Source organism: Geotrypetes seraphini, chromosome 6 (genome assembly GCF_902459505.1).
Source record: "Geotrypetes seraphini chromosome 6, aGeoSer1.1, whole genome shotgun sequence".
Taxonomy (NCBI): Eukaryota; Metazoa; Chordata; class Amphibia; order Gymnophiona; family Dermophiidae; genus Geotrypetes; species Geotrypetes seraphini.
Genome location: NC_047089.1, coordinates 199,880,138 through 199,893,440, shown reverse-complemented (window position 1 = coordinate 199,893,440; position 13,303 = coordinate 199,880,138). Strand labels below are relative to the sequence as shown.

Sequence of the window (13,303 nt, the reverse complement as noted above, 5' to 3'; positions counted from 1 at the left end):
AACCCACCCTCCTCTCTACCCCCCTCCACCACTATTGCGCACGCACCCTCTTCCCTCATATCTCATTAACGTTTGCGGCATGAACAGACACTCCAACCAGCGCCAGCGCCATTTTCTGAACCCGCACCTAGAAAGTGACATCAGAGGAAGAGCCAGCGCTAGCATGGGCAGCAGGTTGGGGGTAGCTGCTTGTCCCGGGAACATTAAAGAGGTACGGGGGAAGGGAAGAGGCGTGTGCATGTGGCAGGAGGGGGCGTGGAAGGAGCAGATGGGTGGGGGGGGGTCAGAGAAGAGAGTGGAAGAGGGGTGCCATTGCCCAGAGCACCTCTCACCCTCACTACGCCACTGTTGATTGGTAATACAAACAAACCATAACGTCTGTCTCCAAATCACACAACAGTCATGGATATACAATGAGATAACAATTCTATATGTAGACACCTTCTTTAAGGCACACCGGTACTGTGCGGAGAGCGCCTAGTCTATAACGGCATCTGAGTGCCCAAATGTCATTGCAGAATGCCAGTCAAAGTTGGCATCACTGCACCTAATAATTACACACACACAATTACAGAGCCAGTAACCTGGTGAAACTGCAGGCATGCAAATGCAGTAAGAACACGCATAAGGCAAGTGTCTGCATTTGATATACTGCTGTTCTGTGGTACAACCAAAGCAATTTACATATTACATACAGATAGTTTATCTGTCCCTCATGGGCTCACAATCTAAGGGGTGTCAGCGGAGTCATAATTGTTTTGGCCAGTGGCAGCATTATGCTCAAATATTCAATGCCAGGCTGTGTACAGGCACTGGCATTTGTAATCTTTTGTGCTTTTCTAGGCTTTTTGGGTCCAGGCCTCAGAGGCAGTTGTTAGCAAAATAATAATACAATAGCCAGGACTGGTTTGGAAAAGGGTATATTATACAGAAATAGGCTTATTACTAATATAGAGCATAACTTGGTTACAAAGCAGCTTCAGTGAGCGTGTCTAAGTGAAGGGATCTGATCAGGTCCTGCCTGAATGAATGATGTGTGGGCCTGAATGGGTGGGTGTGTAGGTGTGAAGAGGCTGAAGGAGGAAGAGAGAGAAGGGCCGAAGCCTATTTTTAATGACCTAAATTCCCTTGTTCTAGTATTTTCCGTATCATTCTGAGCTCCTTTTACTGAGCTGCGCTAGCGATTTTAGCGCGCGCTAGATGCTAATGCCGCCATTGAGCTGGCATTAGTTCTTGGCGCATAGCGCGGGGGGCAGCGCACGCTAATCAGCAGCGTGTGCTAAAAACGCTAGCGCAGCTTAGTAAAAGAGGTGGGTCTGTGTCACAATTTGGTATTTGTTTGATTTAATGGCTCTCAATTGATAAGGAGGCGTGAACCTTTTGAATACCTGGTTCTCAGAGTCATGCTATTTGGGGGTTTCCTTGTTATATTCAAGCACCTGAATTTTACCATATCTTTTGAAAGTCCAGGGTCGGATTCAGTAAATGGTACACTGAGCACCCTTTACAGAATACTAGTTTAGCGCATATTTCATGTCAACCTTAAGGTGCCTGAATTTTATGCCTGCTGGTGCCTAATTTATGGCAGCAGGGAATGCAAATGGCAATATTCCAAACATTGCGCTTAACTTCTAGGAATGTCACCTAATCCTCCCAAACTCTTCCCATGGTCACACCCTTTTTGAGCTGCACACTAGAAAAGTTAGGCGCAGATGTAATAGAACAGCGACTAGGCCAGATATGCGTGCAAATCCAAATTGATGCCTATTAACTCCAGTTATTAATTGTTGATATCTGGTTAACTAATTAATTTGCATATACATCTGCCTGGGGCACCCAAAGGTGACAGACCTATGTAGAATTTGGGGATAAGTGTGTAAACAGTGGGGAAGAAAAGCCAACATCTAATATAATAAAACCCTAAGCCGCGCATGCGCACTCCCACCTACGTGCGTCCGTTTTCCGTGAGATGTAGGGCACCGCAGGTAGGAGTGCGCATGCATGCGAATCTCTCTCTCTGGCCGGCAGAAAATCTGTACACGGGACTCCCTGCTCTTCAGCTCCTCCAGGCAGTGGCAGACCAAACAGGACCCGATCGCAGAACCCAAGGTAATGTTCTGACCAAAGTTAGTTTTAAGTTCTAAGTCGCGGCGGCAGCGGCTCCTCTCACGAGCCGCACCTGCGTCGGAGAAGACTTCCGACACAGGCAGGGATCGTGAGAGAAGCCGCTGCCGCAGTTTACAACTTAAAAACTAACTTTGGTCAGAACTAAAGGTCGGCGTCGGCGTCTTCGCTCCTCTCCCCGGCACACCCGAACCCCCGTTCAGCCTTCCATCCGACCCTACCTTTGGCTCCCTTAGTCCCTTGCCGCCGCTCTTCTTCCCTTCCCGCGGTCCCGACAAACGTCCTTACTCCAGCAGGGGCCGCAGTACTTTAAACACGTTGCTTCGCGGCCTGCTACTGCCCTGATTTGCTCTGCCCAACACGGCAGAGCAAATCAGGCCAGTAGAAGGCCGCGAAGCAGCGTGTTTAGAGTGCTGCGGCCCCTGCTGGAGTAAGGACATTTCTCGGAACCGCGGAAGGGGGTGGCAAGGGACTAAGGGAGCAGGCCACACTGTGGGATGGGAGGGAAAGGGGGCTGCTTTGGGGGAGGGGTGTGCTGCGAGGCAGACAGCTTTGCTTGGGGAAGGGGGGAAGACAGGGGCCACGGAGAGACAGTCAGGGAGGAACTTTTGGGGGAGAGGGAAAGGGGGCTGTTTTGGGGGAGGGGTGTTCTGGGAGGATTTTCTTGGGGGGGAGACCCAGAAGAGGAGCCGCGGAGAAACAGTCAGGGAGGAACTGGAGGGGGAGAGGGAAAGGGGGCTGCTTTGGGGGAGGGGTGTGCTGGGAGGCAGACAGCTTTGCTTGGGGGGAAGACAGAAGGGGGTCACGGAGAGACAGTCAGGGAGGAACTGGAGGCCGAGAGGGAAAGGAGGCTGCTTTGGGGGGAGGGGGTGTTTTGGGAGGCAGACAGCTTTGCTTGGGGGAGGGGAGACAGAAGGGGGCCACAGAGAGACAGTCAGGGAGGAACTGGAGGGGGAGAGGGAAAGGGGGCTGCTTTCTAGCACCCATTAATGTAACGGGCTTTAACACTAGTGTATTTATAATTCAATATTTTAACAGATGTACATAAAAGCAGGAGTAATCTATCTCTCTTTGTGAATTATGGTATCAAAATATCATGATGTCCCAAGGTATGCACAAAGTAATGAATAAGAAAGTTATTTAACTCTTTTCTGCTCATACCTCTACCAAGCTTCCATCTTCTTCATGGATAGACATGGTGACCTCTACATTCTTTGGTGTCTTCTTCTTCCCCTTGTCAAACTCTCCTTGCATCAGAATAACGTAAATATCATTGCGTACATCACCTGTAACCACAGAACTACCATGATTCGTTATTACATTTGAGAATGTTCTCAATATACTCCATTGTGGATCTAAATCTTTTGTCTACCAAGCTTCAAAAATACCAATCTACTGTTTTACAAAGAATCTAGTAATTTAAGAAATGTCATTACTTCCATTGGTCAAGATTCCTGGGGGAGAGATAACAAAAGACCACTTAGGAAAGAATGTGACACAGACATACAAAAAATAAGGTCAGCCAAACAAAAAAGTGTTTTATCTACTTGTATATCACAACACTCCATATCAGATCATACTTATCAAGTTTAATTCATATATTTATAACATATCTTTAAAAAAATCCTCTGTATAAGGTGAGCAAAAACAAAAAATGATACCAACATATAACAAAGGATTAAATTAAGTAAAAAAGAAATTGATACAGGTACATAAAAATGGCGCAATGTAAGTATTATGGTGAATGTTAGCAGTAAATTAGAGAAACTGAGATCAAACTCTACATGCCCTGGCTTTGGAGTGAGGTTCATGCCTGACATTGTATGTGAAAAACTAACCCATATTGAGAAATTGCCTCCGACACAGCCAACAATTCACACCAGCTCCTAAACAGTAGCACATAATCCTCCAAATCCTTCCAGAGAGAACAGACAATGAATCAAGTGGAAGGTCCCCAGCTCGATTCCCAAGATGGGCCTTCTGCTCCCTAAGGTCCCGATACTCTAAAATTGTCATTAAAATCCCTTGGGTTGCTGTAGTGCTGGTAAATTTAATGATTTCAAAATGACGAGTGGAGCTCAAAGAACCTCGCATACAAATGAGGTTTGTGGAGATCCACGGAAATCCCATCTACTCAGTTGTTGGAAAAAGTAACTGACGTGCAGTTTAGTCCACAGAAAGAAGCATAAATATGTGCATGCCACATGTGCCAATCATAGGCATGCCTATGCTACTGGATGGAGGGGAATGGAGGGGAGAAGGCAGAGAAATACCAGCAAACTATGCAATCGGCAGATTTCAATCTATGTGCATAAGACACACACGTGCTCGAGATACAGTTTTAACACACATGTGCTTTTTCATTTGCTATTTTGACATATTTTTCCCCCTTTGGTAATACTATTTCAGTGGTCTCAAACTTGCCACATGCGGCCCGCCAGGTACTATTTTAAGGCCCTCGGTATGTTTATCATAATCAGAAAAGTAAAATAAAACAGTTTCTTGATCATGTGTCTCTTTAGCTACAAATTACAATATTATTATTACGACAGCCAAAAGGAAAGATTTATAAACTATAAAGAGTTTTAACTCATTCAAAATTGTCATTTCTTTAATAAGACATTAACTATTTTTTCTGAGGTCCTCCAAGTACCTACAAATCCAAAATGTGGCCCTGCAAAGGGTTTGAGTTTGAAACCACTGTTCTATTTGTATCTGAAACATATGGGATAAATTTAATGAGAAATATGACGGCTACATCTGCCAGGTATTGGAGTATCCTTCCATGTCATGCTATTGCCAGCCCCAGCTCTAGACACACACACCTGAGATGCGCTTTTAACAATACCGGCACCTCGGATCAGTCGGTAATTTTAAGGTGTAAAAAGTCAGCGCTTCAGTTTGTGCATCTCAAGGTGAAGTCAGAACATCGCCTGGAGTGCTTGTTTTAATATTAATAACCTTGTTGTACTACATTTACATAGCAGAGTTAGAGGCTGCTATGAAAGAATGAAAAAGACCGAGATGAGCCATTATGTGCATCGGTAAGTAAAATATTTTGACGTTAAACCAGTCAGAACTGGTTTAACATCGATCATTAAATGCACAGTAGGTTTAGAACATTGGGGCGTGAGTCACCTGGGTGATACTGCACAGCTTGCAACCCTGAGAGAAGAGAGTTAACAGTCATTGCTTAATAGCGACACCTAATAATGCATATTTCCCAGCCAAGGACTGTAACTACAATGACCAGACTAGATGTATTATAGGGAAGGGAAGTGGGGCTATAAAGTAAGAGGAAAAATGCTTGCACACTTGCAAATGAAGGCTTGGGTTTCAAATGAGCTGAAAGTATAAAGGAGCCATGAAGAAAGGAAATTGGATGCCCTAGGCAAAACTTTACTCCTGGGCCTCTTTTAATTAATATCAAAGCCCCTTGGCACCCCTCTAAGAGTCTAATAATCTCAATAGCCATGATCATCTCAAAGCCACACCTCCTATAACAATTCTATAACATAATTGGCCATCATATAGGTAAATATTAAACTTTATTTTATATACAGTTTACCCAAAGAAGGCAAATTCCAAAACCTATCTACCTGGATAAATGGTCCAGCTGGAAATTTATTTTATTTACGTATTTATATACCACTTATAGCCTAAGTGGTTTATTTTCAGGTACTTAAGCATTTTTCCCTGTCTGTCCTGGTGGGCTCACGTGCTATCTAATGTACATGGGGCAATGGGGGGATTAAGTGACTTGCCCAGAGTCACAAGGAGCAGCATGGGATTTGAACCCACAACCTCAGGGTGCTGAGGCTGTAGCTCTAACTACTGCGCCACACACAACTTTTCTCCTCTCTCTGCCTCATTCTCCTTTTATGTAAAAGGACAGGCTGATGGTTCTTTTGCTTCTGTGTGGCAGCCTGGAATATAACTGCTTTTTACTGCCCCCCTCAAAGCTGTTGCCCAAGGTGACTGCCTAGCCTTGCCTAATGGTTAGATCAGCCCTCAAAGGAGCAAGAGGAAACTGCAGTGACTCCCAGTTTAATCTATCAGTTATTAAATTAGGACATACAAGTATATGATTAGTTGACTAGATTGGTTGCTAGTAAATGGAAGACCAATATGAAGTGAATAGGAAACGTCAAAGACAGAATCTTTAAAATGAGCATGCCCCACTTCAGACCGAGGAGAGCTTGAACCATTCTTTATAGAGATGCATTCAATACATAAATAGATAATGATAATAAACACTATATTTATCCTTTAGGAATCAAACATGTAAAACTTTTTTATTATTATTTTTTTTTATTTTCTCTCTTTCTCTCTTTCTTTCCTTCATCATTTTTCTCACCTACCCTACCCTTATGTATAAACCTAAATTGTTAAAAATAATTTTTTTTTTTTTTTTTAATTGTAATTCCATTTTTTCTCTACCCACTTGTTTCAGTTTATATTAATAATACATAATGATTAGTTTGTATAATTTTGTCTTATTTGTATTTGTATTTGTCACCCCAGTTTTTTTTTATTGTACATTTCAATTATGTAATACGCATTGAAATATTTGATATTGCGTAAAATCAAAATTTAATAAAACTTGAAACTTGAACTACTTAACAGCAGAATGAGGCAGAGGTAGGAGAAAAGCTGTACAAAGACCAGTCTAAATCTCTACAGAAGGGCAATAACACTTCCCAGTCCTGACTTCACAACAAGTCATTCATTTTTTTTCAAAGAGAGGAGACATTTTTGAAGATTTTTGTGTTTTTTTTTTCCGCTCCAGAGGAAAAAAAAAATATCATAATCAAGGAATAAGGAACACTTTGTTTCTTTTTCACATGTAAATGCCTTTCATATCCTCACAGAAAATGGAGATGCCTGTGAGATGCAAATGAATTAGTCACTGTGGGCAGAAGCTCAATCTACCAGCATACAGAGAGAAAGGAAAAGAATAGTTAGGAAACGCAAAATAAGGACAAGGGACTTAAGTAAATTGAATAAGGATAGGGGTGGGGGGTTGAGCCGTAGAATTCTCATACGGTTGTAGTATTCTGCGGTTTTTAGTTCTAGCTAAGGATAAGAACAGAGCTGGCTCAACCATTCGATAAGGTTAAGGAGTTGATTAGGGCAGTGACTACCAGAACGGGACGATTCATCGTGGCTAGTTCATCCTTAGAGGTTCTGGGACACTGAGGGGGGTCCCAGTAGAGTCCCAGCTCCTTTCTCTCTCTCCTGCCTCTAATTTGCACTCAGTAAGCACACAGGAGCACCTAAATGATGGTGTGGGGCCAGTTGGAGTAGTCGGCTCTGCATTTCTAAGCATCAGAATGGCTCTGTTGAGCTGCTCTTAAGAGCTTTCAAACTCACACTGAGGGTGCTCCTTCATTTAAAAATTTAAAACTTAACTTTAAGCTGATTTGCTGTTTTTCAGAGTGGAGGCCAGGGAATCATATTGCCTGTAATGCCCTAGAGGGCATACCCTGCTCTTATTATTGTGTCTAATAATTTGGAGCCATATGAGAATCCTAGTTCTCTATCTGGAGTCTACCTTCCAGCCTACATAAACAGCCCTGATGCACTCATTGCAATTATCCTGTGCTGCAATTTAACAGGACTGTTGCACAAACATGAAATTGGGTATGTTGACTAGGAAAATTAGATTTTATTAATTTCCATCAAAACAACATGCATGACATTCTGCCACGCCCTAAGGAATGCCCAGAACAAAAGAGGAACTGTGCAGTTTCGAAGGTCCAAGCAACAGCAAAAATAAGCACGAAAAAGCATTGGAGATTCCTCCTCCTACGTTTCATACCCATTTATAACATTTTCTTTAATGGGTCTCCAGATGCCCAGAGCCCAAGATAAATCAACAGTACAATGGCATAAAGCAGCGTTGTGTCCCCTTTGGCCCATTGGGAAGGCCTTCAACTATGGCTCCACACTTTCACAAACCAAAAGATGGGTATATGAGGCTTTCATAACAACATAGTAGATGACAGCAGATAAAGACCCGAATGGTCCATCGAGTCCGCCCAACCTGGATCAGTCTAAAAATCTGTTGGGTTTTTTTTTTTTTCTTCTTCTTCTTCTTCGCTATTTCTGGGCATGAATCCAAAGCTCTGCCCGGTACTGTTCTTAGGTTCCAACTAGTGCTGCCCGATTCAGGAAAAAAATTTTGATTCGATTTGAATCAGCCTATTAAATCGATTTTTCAATTCGATTTTCCTGCCCAATTGGGTGTTTTTTTAAAACATCCTGGTGGGCTTATTTTATAGCCTCTTCACCCCCTTTGCCTTCTCCTAACCACACTGGCGCCATGGTAAACAAAATAAACAAACAAAAAAGACTTTTCCTCTCTCTGTTAAATCCTAGCTCACGTTTGCGGTCTAACACCAGGTCTGGCAGGATACACGTTTCAAATCTGACATATTGTAATCACAAAACAGAAAATAAAATTATTTTTTCTACCTTTTGTTGTCTTGTCATTATTCAAATCTTGTCGGTCCCAGGCATTGGTTGTCTTCTGATAACTTGCTTGCCAGGGTCTCCTTCTTTCTTCTTTCTCCGTGCTAATCATCAATCTTCTATCTCTGTCCTCCCCTTCTGTTTCCCTTCCTTTCCCTGGAGGTCTGGCATCTTTCCTTTTTTTCGTCTCCATCCACAGATCCACCTTTACTCAACTACCCTTTCATCCAGCATCTCTCCCTCCTTCCCTACCACCCCAGGGTCCACCATCTCTCCCTTTCTGTTCCTTTCATCCCTAAATCCCATTGTCCACCATCTCTCTCCTTCTCCTCTGTTTTTAGATCTATTATTTCTTCCCCCCAAAGTCCGGCATATGCACATCTCTTTGAAACCCCCCTTTCCTTCCCTCCCTCCATGTACTTCTACACCAGGGCCCCCTGCCCTGGAAGCCTGCAGCCCCCTGAAGACCTACACCCCACCCCTGAAGGCCAGCCTGTCCCTCCTGAAGGCCTACACCCCCCTGAAGACCTACACCCCACCCCTGAAGGCCTACATGTCCCCCCTGAAGGCCTACACTCCTCCCCTGTTGGCCTGCATGTCCCCCCCCGAAGGCCTGCACCCCCTCGAAGGACTGCACCCCCCACCCCGGAAGGCCTGCGTGTTCCCCCTGGCCTCCCAGCATCAATTTATCTAATTTCAGCAGCCTGCACAAAATCGCTGGCGCTAGCGATCTTTGTAAGCTGCCATACATCTTCAGAGTTGTCTTCTCTCTGCTGCGGTCCCGCCCTCCTCTGCCAATTAAGACCTTTTTTTCCAAACTGCAAAGGTTAAAATACTTACCTGGTTTCATAAAAACATTGACTAAAGCCTGATGCAATAAGCTAAAACAATGCACTGAAGTAACTATTGCTTTTTGCTTTGTTTTATTTTTGGAGAAAAACCTGAAAGTACTACAAGCTGGAAACTGGGCGTGGCCCAGCTACACACTGCCAGAACTACAGTGCCATCTTGGAACTCTTGGGCTCTAGGAGCAATCTTAATCCATGGCAGAGGGTGGCGTTCCGCTCCAGCGGCAAGGCTGGGGGAGGCACATACCATGGGGGCAGGGCTTAGAGAAGAGAGCGGCCCGAATGGGGCAGAACTATAAGGAACAGAAATGTCTAGTGGGAACGGGGCCAGCTGCACCATCCCCAAAGCGCTTTGTGGTAATTGGATATGGCGGGGCTATCGGATGCTGCCATTTACTAGGGACCTGCCCAACAGAACGATCCCCCATGCGGGGGCCCGGGCCCTGGACCAGAAACTAAATGAAGCAGGAAGAGCGTACAAAGAAACAAGTGGTGGGGCAGGGTACTAGATGGGAGAGGACCACTGGCATTTAAAAAAAAGGTAGCGGGGAGAGATGTTTAAAAAATTGTATTCGCTCTATAAGATGCACCCACTTTTCCATCCAATTTTTTGGGAAAAGAGTGCATCTTATGGAGAAAAAATACGGTTTATCTTAACATTTAAATTATGAAAATAGTAGTGTATATTCAAAGTTTTGTGTTTTTATTTTCCACCATTTCACAGAACTTTCAGGTCAAACAAGATTTTTGAAAATATTTATAAAGATAGGAAATGTCCTTTTAAAAAAAGATGGATTTTGGACTTTTAGACATATGATTAAAAAAAATTTGGCTATTTGCATAGTAATATCAAACTCTGTGGTCAGTGTTTCAAGTTATACTTGACTGTTCAGTGCCATTTGATATTTGGAGATCAGTGCTATTTTTAGAATTGTACATCGCCCTGAATATATGATAGGATGATTAAACAAATTTTTAATAAATTTGAAATAAACTTGAAACTTGATCAGGGTATACCGGTGACTACAGCTCTTTTCCGGTAACAGTGATATTCAGTACCACTATCCGAACAACTTAAGACAGCCTTTTTACTCTTATAAATTATCTGGTTAATTATGCATATATCAGTGCAAAATATTATCTGATAAATTCTGGCTTCATTCCCCCCCACACACATTATTTTGAAAGTGTGTGCAGTATATAGGATTAATACTCCTGAAAATCCATGCATGGCTCTAGTCAGTGGGACTTATCTGTGAATAAGGGAATATTAGGCCCTTGGTGTCTTACTTATAACCTTTCACTTTTAGAAGTGTTCGTTTCATCATCATATGTTTACAGCTTTGGATGTTATTATATTTTCTTGTAAATTATGCTGCAGAATGGTGTTGTCTGCAATGGAACAGCAAAGCCATCTCTGTGTGCCAAAACAGAAATAAATACGTACCAGGTAGTATGATCTCTGGGAATCCCATTTTTCGAGCTACTGCCGTTGATCTATCTACAAGATGAGAAAAATCCTTTTGAACTTGTGTCAGGTCTCCAGGTAACAACTTCAGGGAGACCCACAGACCTAGGGAGGAGGGTCAAAGATGAATGTTAAGTTTCGTGGAAGATGAGCCCAATGCAATATAGACAGCAATTAAGACTTACAGGTACGGTGAGGAGAACCAAGGTGAGAGGTCTACCACAAGAGTGTAAGAAAATAAATACAACCCAAAAGCCAGCACCAAACCTGGTTTGTATGACTGAGGTCTCCCAAAGACAGACCATACCTTGGCTACTGGGTCTTTGAATGTCTTGCTCTTATTTTAATTTTTTCAATGACTTTTATATTGCATAAGGAATCAAGAATGACTTTATGGGGGCAAAATAACGCTCCACAAATTTAACAGAATGGAATGAAACTTCATGTGTGGAAAACCAGTAAAAACCTCATATTGGCCCTGATTCTATAAATAGTGCCTAACCCATAGGCGCTGTTGACTGGATCGGTAGCATGGAATGTTGCTACTCTTTGGGTTTTGGCCAGGTACTAATGACCTGGATTGGCCACCATGAGAACGGGATACTGGGCTTGATGGACTGCTGGTCTGACCCAGTAAGGCTATTCTTATGTTCTTATGCTAGGGATCGTTTATAGAATCACACATAATGGAGCTTAAACAGTCTCAGGTGTTAGTGGGCATTGAAACCTTAAATACACTCCCACTTAGACCAGGGCTTTATTGGCCTAAATTGATGTGTCAAACCATGCCCAAAACCTATCTCTAACCATGCTGAGTTAGGTGCCTACCAGACAATTTTATTTTTAATCATTTTTTTAATTTTTTGTTCATTAAAATTCAAGCATTACAAGAGAAATGCAAACAAAACAAAACGAACAAGAACAGAATATCACCAGAGTTAAATACACAGTTGTGGAAATATACCCATTTTAAATTGTTTTTTTAATGGCACTTTCAATTAATAGTGTCAACTGAGCTAATTAAGAAAATTATATGAGGCACCTATATTGGCTTGGAGCGGCGATCTAGGCACCTAGCTTCAAGTGCCATTTATAGAATTTGGGCCATTGTGGTCAAAAATGGGTTCCAGAAAATAAGCTCCCAATAAAATGACCCAATGCGTTACTATGGGAGAAGCAAGTCCACATTCTGCGCATAGATACTTACATACAATGGACATAGTAGTTAGGGAATTGCTCCTTTCAAACTATTTAAATTTCTCCACATCTGTATCCATCCCCCAACTACCCACACCCATCATTTACTTGGGGGCCAGTAAAGTTGCTTTTGAATGACTACTGACACTTCAAAATATAGCTATCCATCTCTTATGCAATCTTTGATGATCCGAGCATCTTTCTCAAGCTCTGAAACAGCATCACTTGCTCCCTGTTCAATACCATATTAAGTTCAAGCTTTCCGTCTTGGGTTCCCACCGTATTTCTCTTCATTTACTGTTCCTTATTCCCTGGCCTGTAAGCTTCGATCTTTTAATGTTCACAGGATGGTTTTGCCTGACACCGTCTCATTCAGTTGGAAACTCCATGTTTTACATTATGGCCCCTTACTTATGGAATCTACTACCTTTGCAGACTGAACTGAAGATGAGCTCTCTTCAGCACTTTGAAACAACTCTGAAAGCCTGGTTCTTTCAGAAGGCTTTTAATTTGCCTGAATCAAGACTTGATAGCTGGCAGTGTTTCCTAGTATATTATTTCTGCTACAAATGACTGACTGGTTTTCTGCTGATTTCTTGTTCACATTAGTTTTGTCTAATCTCAAACCACTAAGGACCCCTGAAGAAAGCATGTTTGTCGAAACATGGACTGTGTTGGGTCTTCTTCAATTTATGCATATGTGGATTTTTATTGCAAACTATTACTGATTGAATAAACACCTGCATCAAGAACATCTTCTCCACAGTTTCTTTTGTTGTTGTTGAACTCCTATTAACTGTGGAACTGTTGGGTTCTCTTTTCTTGCTTCTGTCCTATCAACTTAATTGTAGTTCTTTTTTGTTTATTGTTCTATTGTTTCATTTTTGTTAACTGCTATGCCCCGCTTTGTCAATTAATAGTGGTATATCAAATAATAAATAAATAATAAAACTACCACCAACTATCCACCCCCCAAAAAAAAAACAACCCTCATACAACCCCATCATCACTCCAACTACCCTCACATCCAAAGCTACCCTCACAATTATCTCCATGCCCCAAATTACCCCTTCAATCACCCTATCACCCCAACTTCCCTTACCTTTGTAAACTACCTCACCTTCTACTATTCCATCCTCTCAACTATTTCCCTCTCCAAAACTACCTTCCAATTATACCACAAATTTAACCT

The 13,303-nt window shown here is 42.5% G+C and overlaps 1 protein-coding gene across 4 annotated transcripts in view; it reads right to left on the bottom strand.

Annotated features, from left to right (window-relative positions):
- DOCK5 (dedicator of cytokinesis 5) overlaps positions 1-13,303 on the bottom strand; it is a 271,412-nt gene that overhangs the window by 133,364 nt on the left and 124,745 nt on the right. For all 4 annotated transcript variants that reach the window (XR_004539947.1, XM_033950084.1, XM_033950083.1 and 1 more), the window contains exons 13-14: positions 10,894-11,019; positions 3,286-3,410 (exon numbers count right to left, since the gene is read on the bottom strand). Coding sequence is in view for 3 of the 4 variants with exons in the window: in XM_033950084.1 (XP_033805975.1) it covers positions 3,286-3,410; positions 10,894-11,019 (251 nt within the window). In the remaining variant the exon portion in view is untranslated. The remainder of the gene's footprint in view (positions 1-3,285; positions 3,411-10,893; positions 11,020-13,303) is intronic.